The sequence below is a fragment of the Thamnophis elegans genome, chromosome 4 (genome assembly GCF_009769535.1).
Source record: "Thamnophis elegans isolate rThaEle1 chromosome 4, rThaEle1.pri, whole genome shotgun sequence".
Lineage (NCBI taxonomy): Eukaryota > Metazoa > Chordata > Lepidosauria > Squamata > Colubridae > Thamnophis > Thamnophis elegans.
The window spans coordinates 113,055,958-113,078,168 of NC_045544.1; the positions used below are offsets into that span (position 1 = coordinate 113,055,958).

Here is a 22,211-nt window from a genome sequence, read left to right on the forward strand (position 1 = left end):
TTCACTGTCCACTTTATCTTTTATTTTTTCCAGAAATTGGCCATGCAGTGCTTTGTTCTGCCAACTCTCCATTCTTGATTTTATCACATCTTTTCTGTATTCTTGTTTCGTCTGTTGGGCCTTCAGTAGATTTTTGTTCTTTACTTCTATTAATAGATGTTCTTGACTTTCTTTTAAATAATCAGCCAGTGCATGTTTTTCTTCTTCAACTGTTTGCTTCACTTGTAATAATCCTCCGCCACCTGATTTTCGGGGCAGATATAGTCTATCAGTATCACCACGTGGATGTAAACTGTAGTGCATTGTCATTAGTTTCCTGGTTTTTCGGTCCAAAAGGTCCAAATCAGCTTGTGTCCAGTTAACTATACCAGCTGTGTATCTTATAACTGGTATTGCCCAGGTATTTATGGCTTTGATTGTATTTCCACCATTAGATTTCAAAATTTTCCTAACTCTGTTGGTGTACTCTCGCCTGACAATAGTTTTTACTTCTCCATGCTTGATGTTATCCAACTGCAGAATGCCTAAGTATTTGTAGGCTTCATTTTCTTTGCATTTAATTAATTGGCCATTGGGCATTTCAATTCCCTCACATGCAGTGATTTTGCCCCTTTTTATGGATACAGTGGCGCATTTTTCCATGCCAAACTGCATTGAAATATCGGTGCTGAATACTCGGACTCTGTTTGTCAATGATTGGATTTCTATTTCTGACTTTCCATAGAGTTTCAAATCATCCATATATAGTAAATGCGAATTTTTTTTAGCTTCTTTGGCTGTTTGGTAGCCTAATTTCATTTTTTTTTAGATTACTGATAGTGGGATCAGTGCGATGATGAAGAGAAGAGGTGAAAGTGAATCACCCTGGAAAATTCCTCGCTTGATATTAACCATTCCGTAGATCTCATTCCCTACTGCCAACTCAGTTCTCCATTGTTTCATCGCCTTTTCAGTAAAGGATGTAATATTTTTGCTAATGCCAGTTGTTTCTAAGCATTTTATGATCCAACTATGTGGCAGTGAGTCAAATGCCTTTTTGTAATCAATCCAGACCATATTCAAGTTCGTTTTTCTGTTCTTACAATTTTCTAATATCATTTTATCAATTAGAAGCTGATCTTTTGTGCCCCTGCTCCTTCTTTTGTTGCCTTTTTGCTCTACTGGCAAGATGTTGTTTGTTTCCAAATAATCCATCATGTTATCTGCAATAATGCCTGTGAGTAATTTGAAGGTTGTTGGCAAGCATGTTATTGGTCTGTAGTTTTCAGGTGTTGTTCCTTTAGTTGCATCTTTCTGAATCAAGTATGTTTTTCCAGTTGTCAACCATTCATCAATTTGGCCCTTTTGTAAAATTTCATTCAGTTGCCTGGCCAATATTGCATGTAAACTGGTCAGATATTTGAGCCAGAAACCATGTAATTGGTCCTTTCCAGGTGATGTCCAATTCTTTACCTTTTTAACTCGATTTTTGACCATCTCAGTTGTTATTTCTAATACTTGCATTTGTTTGTTGCCAATGCTTTTCTCAAAGTCATGTATCCACTTTGCTTCCTTGTTGTAGTCCTTTGCATTTTCCCACAATTCTTTCCAGAATTCAACTGTGGCCTGCTTTTCTGGTTTTTCACTTTTGGTGTCACCATTCACATTAAGACTTTGATAAAAACGCCGTTGGTCTGATCGAAATTGCTGATTTTGTTTATACTGGATGATTCGTGCCTCATATCTTTCAATTTTTCTAGCTGTTGCTGTTATCCGCTGTTTTACAATCTCTACAGCTTCATTGATGTTTCTTGTATCCAATCTATATCTTCTGATTAGCCGATCTATGATTTTGTTGTTTTTAAGCCATTGCTCATGCATGTTCTTTAAGTTACTAGCATCTGCCCTTAATTTTTTGATTTTTTGTTCTAAACGGATTTTCCACTTTGGTTCTGATGCTTTTTCTGTTGTGTGACTAGGTACTTTAATTTTAATGCCTAGTTCATTAGTGACTATTACAGCTGCGCTGTACATTAACTGGTTTGTTTCCAAGATGGATCCCTGTTCAATTGTTGAAAACACTGCATTAACCATTTTCATGATAGGGGCCAAAATTTTCTTAGGCACAGTTTTTAGTGATGGTAAACATTGCCTTTCCTCATTAAACAGAAAATGCTCCATGATCTTATCCTTCAATTCTTTTTGTTTTTGAGTTAGTTCATCAGTTGGTTCAGTGATAACTGGTTCTAGTGGTGATGATGTTATTTCCTCCCCGAGAGCTTCTTCTGGGAGTTCTACTATAATGTCTTTAGTTGTGTCTTGAATATCAGTTATTTCCGCTTGTGATATTGTTTTTTGGGTTTTCCAATTTTCCTGAGTTTCCTCATGTTCAACTTCACTAAACACTTTATTCCGTATAATAAATCGCTTTATTATTATTATTATTATTATTATTATTATTATTATTATTATTATTGCATTACATTGAAATCTAACACATAGCATATATTAGTCCCGTATTTGTTTTGTATATAGTCAATCCATTTTTTCCAGTCTCGTTTATATCTTTCATTTGAATGATCTTTAAGATATGCCGATATTTTAGCCACTCTACCCACTAGCAATGTTAAGGCCACTCTAGCGAAATTCATGACATATGGAAGAGTATAACTTGAAATGTAAGAACAGTAAATAGTGAAGTATGTGACAATAAATGAAATAAAGAAATAAAAATAGACTAAATGTTTGATTTCACAGACTAATTGGAAATCTGTTAAAGCCTAATGTCCATTAGTGGAATTTTATGCATGAGTAAAATGTACACAGAGTCTATAAACTGTACTATATATCCATAAAACCTAGATAATGTATGTGCATTGTCCAGATTGTTTGCAAACAATAAATTTTGTCTGTTGTTTTGCATAAAGTATAATCTTAGATTTTGCTTGTTACATTCAAAATCAGCTGAACCAAAGATCATAAATTGAAGGTTGATATGTTATGTGTTTGTGGAACTAAGAGAAAGGGAACAGATATAATAGACGTGCATGAAAGTGGTCCAATCTTGTGAAGTCAAATGTATGCCTAAGGAAATGAATGAAGGAAATAGAACATATTAATTGGTTTTATCCATGACTTTGTGGCTGTGATTCAAAGTAGGACTTCATAGTTTGATGAAAGCATGTTTCGCTGAATAATAGGATAATTGAGGAACCAAGGATAACTTTGGAGGAAAAAACGAAACAACATTGTAAATGAATGCAATCCGAAGGTAAGCATTATTCTGTTAGATCGGGGGTGTCAAACTCGATTTCATTGAGGGCCACATCAGGTTGTGTTTGACCTCGGAGGGCTGTGGTGGGCGTGGCTGTGGTGGGCATGGCCAGCTCAACATCACTTGTGTCAGGGGCACCTGTGGAGGCCTGAGTGCGCCACCAGCAAAAATGGGCTCCTGAGCTAAGTTTTTGCCTGCCACAGCCTCATGCAACCCTTTGCCAATGAAAATGGAACTCGGAGCTCCATTTTCACTGGCAGAAGCACTGCAGGCCGGTCCTTCGCTGTTTCCAGGGTGACCCTGCGGGCCAAATCTAAGTGCCCCATGGGCCAGTTCCAGCCCCTGGATCTTGAGTTTGACACCCCTGTATTAGATGAAATGAATGGATGGGTGCAAACAATCTAAGAATAAATTGAGCCATCTTGAGATACAAGAATAGATGCGAATGGTGATGGTTTGGTGATTGCTTAGAGAAAGATATTATTTCAAATATGTCATTTACACATAACTCTAACCATTTCTGCAAATGGAAAATAAATAAATAGAAAAGATTATTGATATGCTTGCTTATAATGAAAGACAAAACACCTGTGAAAGCTACATTGGTAATGAGATATTCTGGATATGGGATAGACCTTTTTTTTTTTTTTGTAAAGTCAAAAATGTCTCTGGGAAAATGGATGTGGAAGGAAAAGAAAGATGTGAAAAACACAAGTGAAAGTAGAATGCATGGAGAAAAAGAAAATATTAATCATATAAAAAGCATTAGACTATATATTTTTAAATTTCCAGACAAAATGTAGAAAGAGGGTGTGGTAGCTGCTTGGAACAGAGAAAAAGGAATTATTTTATAGAATGTCACACGGGTATCTGGAGAAATATGAACAAAGATTTTTGCTGGCGTGCAAAAATAAAAAAAAGGGTTCTGGAAATGCAATTACTGTAAGGGAATATTAATGCAAAAAAAATGAGAATGAAAGATATTGCATGTCAATAGAGGATAAAATATAGTTTCAAGGAATATAGTGAAAGAACAAGAAACAAGATTAAGAAGCAGAGAAAAGGCAGAGTGGTTTTAATGGAAATAATAATTTAGGTGAAGGAGGCTAAACAATGAGCCGCCAGCATAGTGAATGGAATTAAAAATAATAGAAATCAAATGATGTGGAAGGAAGATGAAATAAGAGAATAATGATGGAATATTTTAGGGATCTATATGGAAATAAAATAAATATGTTGAAATATAGAACTAAATTGAATATTGTGTTAGTGTCTAAGAAATAGAGGTGAAGAATAAATTTTCAATCAGAAAAGAGCTGGAAGGGACCTTAGAGGTCTTCTAGTCCAGCCCCTTGCTCAAGCAGGAGACCCTATACCATTTCAGAAAAGAGACTGTCCAGTCTCTTCTTTAAAACCTCCAGTGATGAAGCACCCACCTTCGGAAGGCAACTTGTTCCACTACTTAATTGTCCTCACTGTTAGGAAGTTTTTCCTTAATTCCAGGTTGTTTCTCTCCTTGATTAGTTTCCATCCATTGTTTCTTGTTCTGCCCTCTGGTACTTTGGAAACTAAATTGACCCCCTCCTCTTTGTGGCAGCCTCTCAAATACTGGACTACTGCTATCATGTCCTCACTAGTCCCTTCTTTTCTCTAGACTAGCCAACTCCAAATCCAGCAACTGTTCATCATATGTTTTAGTCTCCATGCCCTTAATCATCTTAGTTGCTCTTCTCTGCACTTTTTCCAAAGTTGTCTCAACAACTTCTTTGTAATGTGGTGACCAAAACTAGATACAGTATCCCAGGTGTGGCCTTACTAAGGCTTCATACAGTGGTACTCACACTTCCTGTGATTTTGATTCTATGCCTCTGTTTATACAACCAAGGATTATATTAGCCTTTTTGGCTGCTACCGCACAGTATTGGTTCATATTCAAGTGATCGTCCATTAAGAATCCAAGGTTCCTCTCATAGTTACTGTTTTTGAACCAGGTTTCACTTAATCTGTACTTGTACCTTTGGTTTTTCCTGCCCAGGTGCAAAGCCTTGCTTTTCTCCACATTAAATTTCATGTTGTTGGATAGGGCCCATTGTTCAAGCCGGTCAAGATATTTTTGGATCCTGAGCTTATCTTCTGGGATGTTGGCTATTCCTGCCACCTTAGTATCATCTGCAGATTTGATGAGTTCCCCTTCTATTCCTTCATCTAAACCATTTATGAAGATAAAAAGCAATGAAAATACTTAAGAATAGTAAGCCTGCAAGTGTAGATGGGACAATTAGAAAAATATTAAAATATGGATATGGTTTGGTCACAGAGTGGCTGTGCAAGTTATTTAATATAAGCTAATTGGTGTAGGCTAATTCTGCTGAATGCCAGGAGTTTGATTCTGACTGGCTCAATGTTGACTCAGCCCTCTATCTTTCCAAGGTTGGTAAAATGAGGACCCAGACTGTTGGGGGCAACATTTGAAAACCACTCAGAGAGTGCTATAAAATACTATGAAGTGCTATATATATCTAAGTGCTATAGCTATATGACTGTGAAGATTACAACTATGTATGGCAACTGGAAGAATACCTTGACTCTAAAGATCATAGCATTCATTGAATGCAAAACTATAGAGACATGACTTGCTATGTTTTCCGGAAAAATGTTTGAGAAAAATCTATCTGACAATGAGCAAAATTTGGGAAACGCAGTGAGGTTTTATGCTGTGTGGAGTATGAAGTGACCAGATGTTGGCACTTTAGTAACTCACTGAGAAAATATGAATGGGAGAAAGTTGCTGCATTGTAGATAAAGTTGTTTACCCCAAAACTGAATAGTATATACATACAGAGTTAGTTTTGTCTAGATTAGACTAGAAGCTTGTAATTAATTAAATTTCAGGACACAACTGCTGTAGAGAATAAACAACTGAAATCCTATTATCGATTATACATACCTAGACACTTTTGCCCACAATATTACAAAATGCACTGCCAGATTCCTAGGATAGAACAGTAACTATTTAACTAATACAAGAAGCAGAAGAAGAAAAGAGTTTCCCCAAGCTGGGAACAACTACCTTTGTCTGCTGAAGACGCACAAGGGGTCCTCTGGGGATATGTAAATGTAGATTCTATGCCTAACTAAAATTTTCATTTGACTGAAGTAGTTACTTGGATGAGTAAAGAAACATCTCAATGTAATAAACTTTGGTTCACTTGCCATGATTTAACCTTTTTACAAGTCCTCTGGGGATATTGTAACATCACTTGAAGGAGCAGGGGGCTGAGTTTTTTATGGCCTTTGGGCAGCTGTTTCAGGTTTTTTATTTTAAGTAAGAACAGGACACTTCTGAGAAGCAAACCAATTCCATCTTTGGCTATTTTACCACTTAACTTTGACAGTATGATCTTCTGTGCGTGTGTTGTGGGCTGTTATCTGCCCACCCATGAAGAAGAGATCCACAGCAATTTACATTGGACATTTCTCAAACTGCCGTATCCAGCCAGTGAACTGGGGGGGGGGGGAATCCTGATCAGCAACTCCAGGCTGGTACACTAGAATAACCCACTGCAACAGAGATTTAGAAAACAAAAAGACAGAACATCACTTGTCCCATCTAGTTCTGAACTAAAACCGATTCAAACATATGAGATCCAACTCAGCTTGGAACTAAAGCCTTTCCACCCATAGATCTTAATGATTGGCCTGTACTTTCTTACAGACAATTGTCCAATGTCAAATGATAACACACTAGCAATACAGACCATCTCAGAAAGATGCAGAAGAAACAAACGGTGTAAGAATAGCAATTTTCAAGTAATGGCACCCTCTGTGTATGCTGATACCATTGTTACAGGATTCTGTAATGTCAATCTACACAACTGGGGCTTCATTTGTTTAATTCATAATATTACCTATGATTCAATTGTCAGTCACTTTGTATAGGACAAGCAAGCCAAGCTCCACTCAAAACAATTAATGCACACAAAATGGCATTTCTCAATTCTCAATTTCGCAATATTAACACAAGCACCATTTCATTTTCCAGTGTTGTTTTGTTATTCCGTGCTATCTAGCTGACCACAACTCGCTTCAGCTCAGGAAGGATTTGAAATGGCCTAAGGAAATGACTTGTGTGATTTTATCTTCAACTTTAACATGGGCAGTCCAACTTAAAAATAAAAGGACTTGCATCTAAAAAACATTGTAGAAGAACACTTTAGCTTGTAAATGTACCTGTTATAAATAGGGCCAATTATTTTCTGCAACTGACTTATCAGATAAGGAAGCCTTTTAAAAGGCAATATAGTTACAATTATCACGTCATGTTTATGAACATATAATGTGGCTGTTCCTCCAAAAATAAAACTATTTTTTACCAAGCTCCCTCAGGTCGTTTCACCATGACAACCATGTCAATTAAATTCGAAATCATGACAGGAAATCGTCTATGGTCATGAAAGGCTATATTTCTGGGTAAAACTGCATAATTTAACATGCTTTAAGATGAAAAGAATGAAGGACAGGTAAACTTAGTTACGTTTGTGTTCATCTTTCTTTTTAGAACTCAAGTAGACGTACAGGTAGCCCTCAACTTACCACTATCTGCTTAATGCCCGGTCAAAGTTACAACAGCTCTGAAAAAATGACTTACAACCAGTCCTCTTACTTACGACTATCGACGTAGCATCCTCATGTACACATGATCAAAATTTGGGTGCTTGACAACTGGCATGTATTTATGATGGTTGTACCATTCTAGGGTCATATAATCATCATCTGCAAGCTTCACTAAGCAACCATGTGATTTGATTAACAACAATAGTCAAAAGGTAGTAAAACTGGACACAATACACTTAACAATCACCTTGCTTAGCAACAGAAATTCTGGGGTCCCAACTGTGGGGATAAGTCATGGACTACCCATATATAGTATTCCATCCTTCATTTTTTTCCCCTTTTGGTTTAAAGGAGTGCCCCCCCCCAACCTTTTGGGAACTAGGGATCGGTTCTGTGGAGAGAGGCTTTTCCACGGACTGGAGGGGGAATGGTTTCATAGGCTGCCTGCATCCCATAGATGGGCTTCCCTTGTTTGTGAGGATTGGTTTCTGCTATGCCGTGGACTGGTACTGGTCCATGGACAGGGGCTTGGGGACCCTGGTCTAAAGCCTTGTGCAACAGATTGGATTGGCTAAGTCACCAATAAGCTTTCATGGGTGGGGTGGATTTAAACCTAAATCTCCCTAAACTTAATTTCCCTTTATCATGAGCCAAGGTGGCACAGTGGTTAGAATGCAGTACTGCAGGCTACATTGGCTGCCTGTCGGCTGCCTGCAATTTGGCAGTTCAAATCTCACGAGGCTCAAGGTTGATTCAGACTTCCATCATTCTGAGGTTGGTAAAATGAGGACCCAGACTGTTGGGGACAATATGCTGACTCTGTAAACCACTTAGAGAGGGCTGTAAAGCTCTGTGAAGCAGTATATAAGCCTAAGTGCAGTGGTGAGTTCCTACTGGTTCAGCTGAACCAGTAGTAGTTTGGCAGCCTGGGTTGCTGAAACTGGCAGCGACCCAGGCCTGCCACGCCCCCGAACTGGGTCACTTGGCGCCGCTGTTGGCACCACCACCTTGTTTTTAAGTTCTGCACATGCGCAGAACAATTTTAATTGCACTGTGAATGCATGCACAACGTGCACACCTGCTGGAACCGACTCCTGCCAAAATGCTATTGCTATCAACTAAGAGAAAAGCAAGTATACCAAGCCTGAATCTTTAGTGGGAGATTTTTGTTTTATATTCTTCCTATGGGTTATTAAGCTATGCAGAGTACTGAGGATGCTACATCTCCAAGTCTTTAAAGTAGCATCTGTTGTAACATGGGGTAACTAGAATGAGAGAATGATATCTTCTGATATTGTCCTCCATTTAAAAAATGCTTGGAAATGCTCCTAGTAAGACAGCTTGATTTCCCACATGCCTAAATCAGGATATATCAGAGTATTACCTGCGTTATTTACTAAATTTAAAGAAGAGATCAAAACACGGTTTAAACCAGGTCTAACAATAGCCTGACACATATCCAAAAATGCGCAATCGTGTAGTAATGGACTTTCTCAACAACTGTGGAACACATGAAGGCTCAGCTGGCTGAAAAACTGAGCTTACAGACAGACAGACAGTTTAGGGGTGAGAGGAGGGAAGAGTCTGGCCATTTTGATACGTATAGATTTGTTGATTTCACATTAAGATTTTGATTAATGTAAAATGAGATAGCAGAGAGTTATGTCAACTTTATAAATGGGTGTTGACTTGGCAGCAGAGGAGCAGTCAAAACTGCTGGTCATGGCAGCCCAAGAAGAACAGTGCGGTTGAAACAATTGTGCCCAATATATTTTTCTGTTGCTTAGTTGTACCAGTAGGAATAGACCAAGGTAGAAAAAAGAGTTAGAGGAAAAAATCCAGTCCATTTTTTCCAAGAAGATCCATCCATAAATTAATACAGCTTTACATGACCTATGCGCTATGCAGTATTCTATTATGCTCTGGGAATGTCAAGCATGGGAGGGAAAGAGGAAGCAAAATAGTGTCATTTCTGGGGTACCGCAGCTACATTCCTCCAGTCCATCTATGTGCGTCATCCACTCAGGACTTCGCTTCCAATCTATTTCCCTTTATTAGTGCTAGCTTTATTCAATTGATTTTTCTCCCTTTTGTCTTCCACGTGCGTCAAACACTTTTCCACTCCTGGCTTTTGAAATTTCACTTTCGGGAAATAAGAATTCATTTTCTGCTCTTTCCCCTACTTCTCTATTGCTGCTGCCTCATTGCCCAGGGTTATTAACATCAAACAGAAGTCACATTCTAATGCACATACGGCCAAAAAAAAAAAAAAGAACGCTTCAAAACACCTCCTTTTAAATCGCAATGACTTGAATTGAAAACATTAGGTATATAAAGTGCATCTGATAATTTCTCTATTCTGGCTAAAAGCTCAAAGGTGGCGAACTAATGATCACATCCAAGAGACACTTAATTTAATATTTACTTAACTGTATTCCATTTATTTAGAGAGAAAAAAGCAATGATGGGAAGCAGCTGTACAGCCCACATGGTGGAGAATTGAGGTAATGGAAAGGAAATGCACTATAAACACATTGTGAAAACACATATTTATTATGGTAAGGCAATAGCAATACCATTTAAACTTATATATCACTTCACAGTACTTTACAGCCCTCTCTAAACAGAGAGTTTACAGAGCCAGCATATTGCTCCCAACAATCTGGATCCTCATTTTACCAACCTCGGAAGAATGGATGTCTTGTGTCAACCTTCAGCCAGTGAGAATCGAACTGCTGGCAGTCAGCAGAATTAGCCTGCAATACTGCATTCTAACCAGTGTGCCACCACAACTCACAAGGCAATTCCATGGACGTTATCGTAACTGGGATTGACATGAGGCAATCTGGGTCTTATCAACCTAGCCAGGCTGTAAGTGGAGGCTGCCCTAGGGTTGAATAAACCAGTGTGCAAAAAGAACTTTCCACTGTTCAGAAAACCAGAGTGTCACTGAGAAATTTAAGCTAGAAATACCCTTGCCAAGACACTAGTTTTAGTGCCATAACAAAAATGTAAGTAGAAAAGATCATCTTTACAAAGTCTATCTATAGATGGAGTGGAAAGTGTCTGCTAAAGGGGGTGTGTGTGCATGTGTGTGTGATGGATTACAATGAAAGGGCAGTTTCCCATGAAGGAGGGAGTATATTCCAAGAAGAGGGGATGAGACAAGAGATATCACAGCCCAGAGCTGGATCAGAGAAAGAGATTAAGTATAGCCACTCCTTTGAATCTTCCAGGGGATATTCATTAGGATTACGTAGCACAGGTTTAGTATTGTAAGATTCTGCCTCTATGGTATAAGCAATTCAAAAACTGAGCCTTAGCTGGATTATTCTATGTCCTTCTTGGGTTGGGCGTGATATCAATCCAGAAATAAATAGGGTAAAGACTCAGTTTAGTGAAGCCAAATGATAGAAAAAGAGAGCCAGTTTAGTGTAGTGGTTAAGGCATTATCCCAAAAAATGGAAGGCTGTGAATTCTAGTTGTGTCTTAGGCACAAAGCCAGTGGATGACCTTGAGCAAGTCACACTCTCTCAGTCCTAGGATGAAAGAAATGGCACACCACTTCCAAAATATTGCCAAGAAAACTTCAAGAGCTTGTCAAAGGAATTGTTAGGAGTAAATACTGACTCAAAGACACATGTGCACACATACCCACTGGGGTGGATTCCGGCAGTCACTACAGCTGGTTCGCTGGTGGACGCGTGGCACCCGGGCATGCTTGTGCGCACATGCGCAGTACAATCAAAATTGTTCCCACCACTGATACCCATAAACAAATATGTATATAATCTAGTCTTGTCTCACTTATGGAAGAAAATTATGGCAGTTGTAATTGAGGACACATGGAAAATATCAACTTAGAAAACAATGGAATAGATCCATAAGAAACAATGACATATATCAATCAGCTGCTCCAACAATTAATTCTATTGGTATTAATAATTAGTAGTAATTTTACCCAGTCTCCAACAAGGAGTTGGTTGGACACTGGCATCAAATCTAACTCAGAGTTATTTATTTTTTATTTTTTTTGGAGTCACAGGAGGCATAGAAATTTAATAAATAAATAAAGTTCACTAGGATTTACTGCAAAATATGCCTATAAAGAACAGCTTTCTGATTTCTGTAGAAGCGAAACTGCTAATATACCAGTATTAGAGAGAGCAGTATTAAGAGCAAGATGTCCATGTACTTGAATTCTGAAGTTATTGTACATGCATTTTGCTATTATTTACTTAATTACTTATGCCATTTCCCCTATAAGCTGACTCTATTAAGCCCCAAATATGAGTATCAAATTAAAATTGGTAGCATTGGAAACACTGAACAGAATATACAGGAATCATGGTTCAAACAATGAGAAAAACGTTATTTTGCAACATTTACATTAGCCTGTTTACAACTTGACATAAAAGGCATTTTTCTCAGACCAAGGGAAAAAATACTTTTATATATATTTTAAAGACTTATGAAATATTTTTGTATCTAATTTCTGATTTTTCCACCATAACACTTGACAAAATTAAAAAAGGGAAATGTTTTCTTCATACTTTTTTTTTTTTTAAATTCTTTCAGGAGCCACTATTTGTCTACACTTTGTTACTAATCCCTAGCATTTCACCTGTATGCACTGTACAAGGAAGTTTGCACAGTCATTCAAAAGAAACTGTAGCAATGGAGACTAGCATGAGAATAGACACAGAAAGCAGCACTAAAAAGATACAAGCTGCAGGAATATAAACATTATTGAAATAACGTATATAAGTGTGTCATTGATTGGAATGCAAATAATGCTACTGTTAAAAAGACCTAATTAGGGTTCTACTATGTAGCTAATCTTGGCTGATTTCAAAAACGTAAACAGAAGTACTCCTCTTTTCTATTTTGATATAAAACTGCCAGGAAATACCAATTAGCTAGATTAGGAATTTGAAAAAGTATCCCTAGATCAGAGATGTCAAACTCAATTTAATAGAGGGCTGCATCAGGGCTCTGGTTGACCACAGGGGGCTGGGTATGCATGGCCGACTGGGTGGGTGTGGCCAGCTTCATGCTGCTCCCCAAACTGCTGTCATGTTTCCTCTTTGCATTGGGTAGACCGGGCTGAAGCGATGCGGGTAGACCGGGCCAAAGCGATGCAGGCCAGCCCCTCACATTTTCCAGGGCAAACTGGTGGGCTGTATCCGAGCACATTGTGTGCCACATCTGGCCTGTGGGCCTTGTGTTTGACACCCCTGCCATAGATGAATGCAGTGACCAGCTTCATCCATCTTATTGCCAAGAGAATTAGTCAATCATCTGGAGTTTAGTTTGACTCAAAGGAGACTTCATTTACTTTTATATTTATTATAAAATGATACCCTATTCAAGAGCTCAAATATCAATATGCATCAAATGCAGATGGATTAATTCTATACGTTGCTGCCGCTGTTCACTTTAATAAGCTGCAGTTACCTGATGCTGGAATTTAGAGGGATCTCGGCTGCTGACAGGAACCACACTCCCATAGACATGGAGTTCCCGGACAATGGAGACACCACCCTTCAGCTCCGATCTGAAGGTGTCCTCCGAACATTTCCGCAAACGTAGAAGTCCAATCAGGATGTCCTGCTCAGGATCTTCATAAGAAAGAAAGGTCTCCCAACCACTATTGGCCACATAGTCTCTCCGGACCAGCTCAACCTGGTCAAAAGAGAAAGAGCCAAAAGGTTGATAAATGATATTAGATAGTAGCCACTATAAACATTGTGCAGCACTCAAAAGGGACCAAAGCCAATTTCATGGTAATGCAGGCAATTCTTTCTGTGTGCAGGAGAAAAGTAGCATGAAATAGTTTCACAATGTGCGGGTCACAATAGATGGATTTTTAACATCTAAGAGAAGAGTCAAAAAGTGTGATTATTGTCTTTCCACAGAAGTTAAAATGTTAAATGAAAACATTTTTTTTTGTGGAAAATCACTTGAACACTTCTCAGAAGAGAACTCAGCGTTTGCCGCCTCTCAACACCTTCTGCTGAGAATATATGAAGAAGCATCGTGCTTAGCCACAACTTATGCATTTTTTGCTTATAGTTGGCCACTGAGGGAACAAAATGTTACAGAAGAGATTTTGATTAGACAAGCATCCTACCTTTACAGAAGGTAGGATGCTTGTCTAATCAAAATCTCTTCTTAGGCTCTTAGCACTCCAGAAGTTTTTTTAAAAAAAGGTAGGGTTTGAACAACTTCTGCCATTTCAAGCAATGTAGATACAAATAGTCTAGTCACTAGAATATGAAGACTGTGGGCCCCTCTACATGCTGGCCAGCCCAAATCTGGAATTGAAGCCATGCTTCAAATACTGTGTAGTTTCTGGAGGTTTTCACAAGATGAACTTGTTAATTGCTGATTGGTTATTGTTGGGTTAATTCAGTTGCTGCTCTAGAGGAAACACTTGAAGACAGTTCTACAGTATCTCCGTTGGAGTTTTGTTATGCATTAGTGAGATTTCCTGCCTTGCCCCATCCCTCCATAGATCCTCTCTTGACTTCTCATCAGAGACCTCTCAAGGATCTCTCTTTCTGATCCAGATCTGATCAGCTGAGATACTATCTGGGCAGAGGAGAGGAGCTTCCATTATATAAGCCTCTGCTTGAGAGGATTCAAACACAATGTCAGTGACAGCTTGTTCTTCTATGTATCTATGCTTGCTGAGACTGCCCCGGTTTCTTCACCTTGTTCCTGCTTTGTTGCTCAAATACCTGAACATCTATTGATCCTGGACTTTGAATTCTAGACTCAATCTTGATTCTGCTTGTGGTGATAGAGTCTATTATAAAATCTTCTTGTTGCTTTTGATAATCTGATCATATATCTGCCCATGCTGCATAAATCTTGATACAGAAGATGATGTGATGTATTTGGGATTATTTCATATAAACTGAGTGAGATTTAAGAGCTGACCAGCTGTAAAGCTGATGAAACTGTAAAGCTGATGAAATGTAAGGCAGATGCAATGAAGATGAATCAGCATTGGTATAGCCAGTTGAAGATATGAAGGGGTCCACAAAAGTCTTTACCACTTTAGGAGGTGTTTATATAAGGAAGCCAGGAGACGGTGAATGTCTCTCTCCTTATGTCCACTGTATCCATTGTTAAGTTCTCCATGTAGAGTTAAGAAGATTGATTACTTGTCGGGTAATTGCTATTGTGTATATTTCTGTATATGTTGTATATAAACCACTGTTAAATATCTAAGTCTCTGTGTGCTGTGCTTTGCTCCTGGGTTGTCTCCTAATAGTAGTCATGCTGCAAATGCTCTGACACTCAGGATTTCCCAGAGTTTTGGGAATAGCAATAGCACTTACTTATATATCGCTTCACAGGGCTTTTCAGCTCTCTCTTAGTGGTTTACAGAGTCAGCCTATTGCCCACAACAATCCTCATTCTAGCTACCTTGGAAACTTGAGGCAAACTTGAGCCGCTTAGGATTGAACTGCTGGCAGTCAATAAAGTTAGCCTGCAATACTGCAGTCTAACCACTGCGCCACCACAGCTCTCATGTTTACCTTGCTCAACAGTAGTAACTGTGAGAGGGATCTTGAAGTCCTAATGGACAACCATTTAAATATGAGCCAGCAGTGTGCAGCAGCTGTCAAAAAAGCCAACACAGTTCTAGGCTGCATAAACAGAGGGACAGAATCAAAATCACGTGAAGTGTTAATACCACTTCATAATACCATGGTAAGGCCACACTTGGAATACTGCATTCAGTTTTGGTCACCACAATGTAGAAAAGATGTGGAGACTCTGGAAAGAGTGCAGAGAAGAGCAACAAATATGATTAGGGGACTGCAGGCTAAAACATATGAAGAACGGTTGCAGGAACTGGGTATGTCTAGTTTAAGAGAAAGAAGGACTAGGGGAGACATGATATCAGTGGTCCAATATCTCAGGGGTTGCTACAAAGAAGAGGGAGTCAAACTAGTCTCCAAGGCACCTGAGGGTAGAACAAGAAGCAATGGGTGGAAACTAATCAAGGAGAGAAGCAACTTAGAACAGAGAAGAAATTTCCTGACAGTTAGAACAATTAATCGGTGGAACAGCTTGCCTCCAGAAGTTGTGAATGCCCCAACACTGGAAGTCTTTAAGAAGATGTTGGATAGTCATTTGTCTGAAACGGTATAGGGTTTCCTGCCTAGGCAGGGGGTTGGACTAGAAGATCCCCAAGGTCCCTTCCAACACTCCTATTGTACTGTATTATATCATATGCTATGGCTCTCTCAAGTTTAATGTTTTAAGCATAATCTAGGGCTTAAAGATTTTAATTTTATTTCCCATCAACATCTAATGGAAAATAACCCTGCTGCTTTTAATTAACATAATCCATTTGCTATAATATCCTATGATAGAATTTCCCAATCAACTTGAGCTAAGAGTGCAATAGCATTGTTTTAATTTGCTTTCACAATGCAAGAAGAGTTGGGATCATGAATACTTCCAGGCAAAGCTTGAAAATGCAGGGATACCACAGAGAATATTCATCTATACCAGGGGTGACAAACTCATGGCCCATGGGCCAGATGTGTCATGTGCTGGCCACGCCCACCCCCAGTTTAGCGAAGGGGGGGGAAGTCCCAATATGTCACGTGATGATGATGTGACGACGTGAGCTTGGCACCCCTGATCTATACCCTGTATTTCTCACATGGAAGAGGAACTCTCCAAGGCTTTGTATAGATTGTAAAAAAATTGCAGCAGCAGGACCGACAGTTCTGGGGGCAATATGCAATTTGAGTTGTTTATCTTTGACTGTAATCTTCTTCCAAGGTTAAAATATCAATACATAAAATAAAATAAATAAATTGAAATGTGCAGCTTAAAGCCGCCAATACTCTGGCAACTAGTTCAGCTGGTGCTCTCCGTATGTCATAAAGTCGGGTGGTTTATACCACCAATGTTCAATTGGTGGTATTCAATTCTTCTTCAAAGGCAGTTTCATCACAAGCATCTTGAAATTTTAACCTGCCACTAGTGCAAATTGGCTCTCTTCCCCTGCAACCAGTTTATTAGCCGAAGCTATTAAGATTCATTCCAGGGTTCTGCTGCCACCTGAGCCTCCTCGGTCAGAACAGAATGGACACCTCCTTTCAGAAAGATCATCTTCCATAGCCATAGCATCTAATCTGTATTCATCTTAACTTTGTTTGATTTTGTCCACTTCTAAACTATCTCAAGGAACTAGAGTTCCATGGTGGGTTATTATATTCCTGGACTAAGTAAATAGAAACAAAATATTTGTAATTATCATCCACAGCTGATTATACTGTGACATATTTTATAATTTCAACATGTATTTGTGTGCTGTCTCATTGAAAGATTCTAGGCAGCTTTCATCTCATAAAAACATACCACAAAGCAACATCATGTAGCCACAATAAATCAGACACCCCTCGCGCCCCCACCCCCCAAAAGCACTTTCCTCCAATTAAATAGCATTGTTTGCCCTGGAGGGCTCTCTGTAAAAGCAGTGTTTTCACAGCTTTCTGGAATGTTAACAAAATGTTAATAGAATGTTTTCTATCACAGACCCAATTATGGATAAACATGCTTTTTGAACTGGAAAATAATTTTCTGAGCCTAAATTGGCTGAGATGTTTGGTAACATGTTTATTTGACTTATGCTAATTTTATTTGAAGTAGATTTCCCTTCCTCAAATAAACATTTTTTTAAAAAAAAATAATTTTTGCTAATAAAGAGAGCAAGAACAATGGTTCTATATCCATATCTACAACTGCATCTGCCAAAAGAGCCTAGATCTCACCAGAAATAAAAAGGTATGGGGAAAAAAAAGGATTGGATAAAGGGCTCCCAGATTAACTTTTTCTTGCTGGATTCTCAGATGCTAAAATAAAAAATGCCTTTAGGATAACGATGATGGATGAGACAGACGTTCAGCCAGGACTACTTCCCATACTACTGGCTGCTCAGAGGGACATTTCTACCTAGAAGGCAGCTGTTAAAATGAAAGGAAAGGATCAATGCCCAATAAATCTTTGCAACAGTCAAAGCTGCCCTGTGGGAAAGGAGACCATTTGGAATCCTGTCAATGGGCATGCATGGGCCAATGCCAAGATCAGTGCCTAACAGAAGTTATAAAAGAAAGGAGGCGAGTTATGGGATGGATGTGGGACAACCCCAGTTGGCTTGCAGAGAGGAATGACACATTGCCTTTCACTTCTGATGGCTTCTGCTGCTGCTAAGGTGCCAAGTGGGCAATTGTTCAACTCCCTAGTCTAGCAATAGACTCGATGGCTATTGCAAACCCACAGCAGCAGCATTTTAAATTCTGGCAGATGCAAGGTAAGCATGATTTTTCTTCTTCCAGGAACTGTAAAACTGACAAGGATGCGCAAGAGTCGAAGTAGATTCCGCGTTAGACAAAAACGCTGGGTGAACCACAGTCAGCAATGTGTATCAGGAGATGCAGTTGTGCCTTTTCTCATCAGATGGACTTTTAAACGTACTCCGCATCCCACCTAATTTGGTTCGGTTTCACTTTCTATTGATGGTACATCCATCACCAGTTGAGAATCACTAGCTGAGATGTTTTCATTCAAGACATATTCACTGTTATTTAGACTACTGATCTGGCTTGATAAAAGGCAGATTCCTTTTGTTACTTTGGGAACAAAGACAAGCATTTCTTTCTATCTCAACCTCTATAATAGAGTGTCAAGTTTTTGTTTTTTTTAAACACTCACACGAAGGAAAAACAAAGCTCACCTGGTAGGGTCTGACTTTGTGATGTATCTCTTGTATTCCAACTTCTCTTGTTCTCACATCACGACACTAGATAGGAGGAGTAAGCGATAAAGCTTCAGATAAGAAGACAAGAATTGCAACAGGGAATGTATTTAGGCTAAGGAATACTGCCCTCATCATCACCATCACTTCCTGCAGGGTTGAAAATTAAGTTAGAATAGACAAGATGACAATTTGAAGGGGAGATTTCAAAATAAAAATGCTTACTTCTCCATTGTAGGATAAGGAATGGAAAGCCTGGTATATAAAATAAAAGCCCATCCATTGTAAATGTTAGCGGACAATAGTTTTCTTGAGCGATCTGCATCTTATGGAGAAATGTATTGATTTTTTTTTTTAAAACAGCCAGGTGAGAAAAAATTTCTCATCAAATATGAAACACCAATGTTAACTGTATTTTGCACTGGCTAAGTAAGGATTGAAGCAGAGAAACTCCTGAAAAATTTGTCATAAATGTTGAGTGTGCTTTCCATGAAGGCTTAGGGGCTGAAATTTGCCATGCTTTTCTAAGAAAGTCTTAGGGGAAAGAATCTTTCAAATGTGATGAAAAGTACCATACTTTTTGATGTATTAGACGCACTCCCCCCAAAAAAGTGGGTAGAAATGTATGTACATCTTAGACAGCGAATGTTGCTGAAGCCCCGCCCACCCACTGGCCCCCACCCTTCAGCTTCTGCCTCCCAGCAATTTGCCTCCTTGTAGCAAACAGCAAACAGCCTCGTCAGCTTCAGCACAGCCTGATTTAGCACGACCAGCTGATTGGTAGTTGGCTCGTCCTCCTGGAATACCGCCTATCAGCTGTTCCAGACTGTGGGGATCGCCACCACCCATCGCCACACAAACACGCTGTCAATCAATGCCTCTGCACTTCGTGTTTTCAGCCTCTGCACACACCATTTTTGGCCTCCGGATGTTGCATTTTTGGCCAGTTCCAGGCAGCAGGGATTGGCAGCAGCAGCAGCGATCCCCACCACCTGGAACGGGCTGAAAATGTGATGCAGAGAGGCCAAAAACGGGGCCATGTAGAGTTCATAAATGTGCAGAGGTGGCAATTGGCGGCGATGTGCTGTGGTGATCCCCACAGTCTGGAATGGGATGAAAATGTGACACGCAGGGGCTAAAACGCGATGCGCATAGGCCAAAAATGTGACGTGCAGAGGTGGCAATTGGCAGTGATGTGCTGTGGCAATCCCCACAGCCTGGAACAGCTGATTGGCACTATTCCAGGAGGATGATCCAACCACCAATCAGCTGCTTGTGCTGAATCAGGCTGCAATAAAGTGCTGAAGCTGATCAGGCTGTTGGCTATTTGTTGCAAGGACAGTAGCCAGATGAATACTGATGGATGTTGGTAGGGAGAAGCAGATTTTTTTTCTAGTTTTCCTCCCCAAAAACTAATATGCATCTTATATTCCAGAGCATCTTATACTCCAAAAAATACAGTATCATGTTTATTCTGCCCGAGTTTACATTAAAACAGGACAAGCCGCTTGTGTTTAATTCCTGTCAAGTACAGCAGAATGACTTGTATAACAGTTTAAGAGAACTGTAATCCAAAATTTCTAGAAGACAACATGGATCTGATCTATAAATCATTTAGTTCAAGTAGTGTGGTCCCCAATTTTGGATGTACAAGTGACATCACTGGCACAAAGAATCCAAAATATAATAAGCTCAGCTTGGTATAACAGTTGTGATCCTTTTTTAATGGGGAAGGAGGGAGAGGGAAAGAATGTGATTTCTAGATATTTGTAAAATAGTGATTACCAAGGACCAAGATAAAGTTAGTGCTCTACCTCATATCTTGACTGCCTTGAAAACAGTCTAGAAGTTTGAGGCAATGTTTGAGAAAAATGCTGAAAGAACCAAAAATCAGAGCACAGCAGACTGCTTCTTAAACATCTATTATCAATTTCTAAGCAGAAATCAAGCATTGTTTTTAACCTTAAAGCCATTTAAAACTCCTATTCAGCCTGTTTGGAGGTTCTAGCAGGGGAGCGCAGCTATCGTATTCCCTTGACCGAAGATCGGTACACTCCTTCTATCTGGGATGGTTGTCCTCTTCCACCGAGCATGCAGCTTCGGGAGGGACGCACATGGAGCGGTGAGGGAGGAAGGGGACACCCGCCTAGCCAGCCAGATCAGCCGAATCAACCCTGGCGATCAATGGGGTGACAGATGTCGCAGCCAGATCGCCCTCACATCCAGGGCCTATAAAGTAAAATGTGACATTTTCCTCTGCAGTAGGTTCGATAGGAAGAAAGTGCTCCTGGGCACTAAGACACTTCCAAACTTGTGGTCCTCTAGGCTCCCGATGGTACCTGACATTTTAAAAAGAAAAATAAATAAGTAGGATCCTGGCATGTGGCAAAGCGCCAGCTTCAGTAAAGTAGCAGCCTTCTATTATAGTCATCTTTGGAGGATGCATCCACCATATGCTGTCAATGTTCCAAATATACTTTTGCTCCAAATGATTATTTATTTCTATCCTATATAAATACATTAAATACACCAAGGGAGAACAAGCAACAATGAGCTTTGCTTAACAAGGGAAAAAACATTTTAAAAGCCTTTTTCCATGAACAAATACATTTGGTGGCACTTCACCCAAATCCCTTCAGTCTTAAGACATTATAAATTATATTTGTATAGTTCAAGCTGTAAAGAAAAGCCATCTAATGTAAATAGGAGAACTTTAGGCAAGACTGGTCTTGTTTTAATATATCTGCAAACACAGAATAGCTTTTTATAAATCAGCTATATCAGGGGTCCCCAACCCCAGGGCCCAGCTCGGTACTGGGCTGTAGCCTGTTTAGAACTGGGCCATGCAAACAGCAGGCGTACATACTTGTGCACACAGCTCCATTTGCACGAGTAACAAGTAACAAGCACGAGTAACGGGTTCCTGGGGAGGGCAGAAATGAGCAAAAAATGGGCCGTTTTTTGCTCAATTTTGCCCCAGCCCCCAGGAGCACTCTGTAAGCTTCCTAAGGGCTATCCATGCCCTTTCTTTGACAAAAAATGGGTCCGTCTTAATGAAAAATGGGCTGGTTTTTGCTCATCTTCCCCCCCCCCCCCCGAGCACTCTACAAGCCTCCTAATGGCTATTCATGCCTTTAAAAATAAACGGGCCATTTTTTGGAGGTTTGCAGAGTGCAAAACCTTTTTTTTTTAAGCCTCTTCAAAACCTTGGTGCATCTTATACTCCGGTGTGTCTTATACTCTAAAAAATATGGTAAGTCAATAACTATAAATGCCTATAGAATGTTCAAATTATTAGACTTATTTTTTAAAGACTGCTTTATTATTGTTGTAGACAACTTAACAAAATGAAGAAGCTTTTTAAAATAAAGGCTTAATTTGAAGAGGCCCCATGCTATTGTATCTTCTTTTAAATAGCAGAGAATAACTATACTTCCAGAAAGCCACATCAATTTTAACAGCATTTGTACAAGTATAGTCTGAAATGTAACACCACAAACAGTGTATATTGTCTGTACTGTTTGCTGTTTGTTGCAAGGAGGCAAATTGCTGGGA

The 22,211-nt window shown here is 39.4% G+C and overlaps 1 protein-coding gene across 1 annotated transcript in view; it reads right to left on the reverse strand.

Annotated features, from left to right (window-relative positions):
* The window catches only part of ELP3 (elongator acetyltransferase complex subunit 3), a 104,759-nt gene that overhangs the window by 21,287 nt on the left and 61,261 nt on the right, over positions 1-22,211 (reverse strand). The window contains exons 12-13 of the mRNA XM_032216720.1: positions 18,636-18,701; positions 13,325-13,552 (exon numbers count right to left, since the gene is read on the reverse strand). Of these exons, the coding sequence (XP_032072611.1) occupies positions 13,325-13,552; positions 18,636-18,701 (294 nt within the window). The remainder of the gene's footprint in view (positions 1-13,324; positions 13,553-18,635; positions 18,702-22,211) is intronic.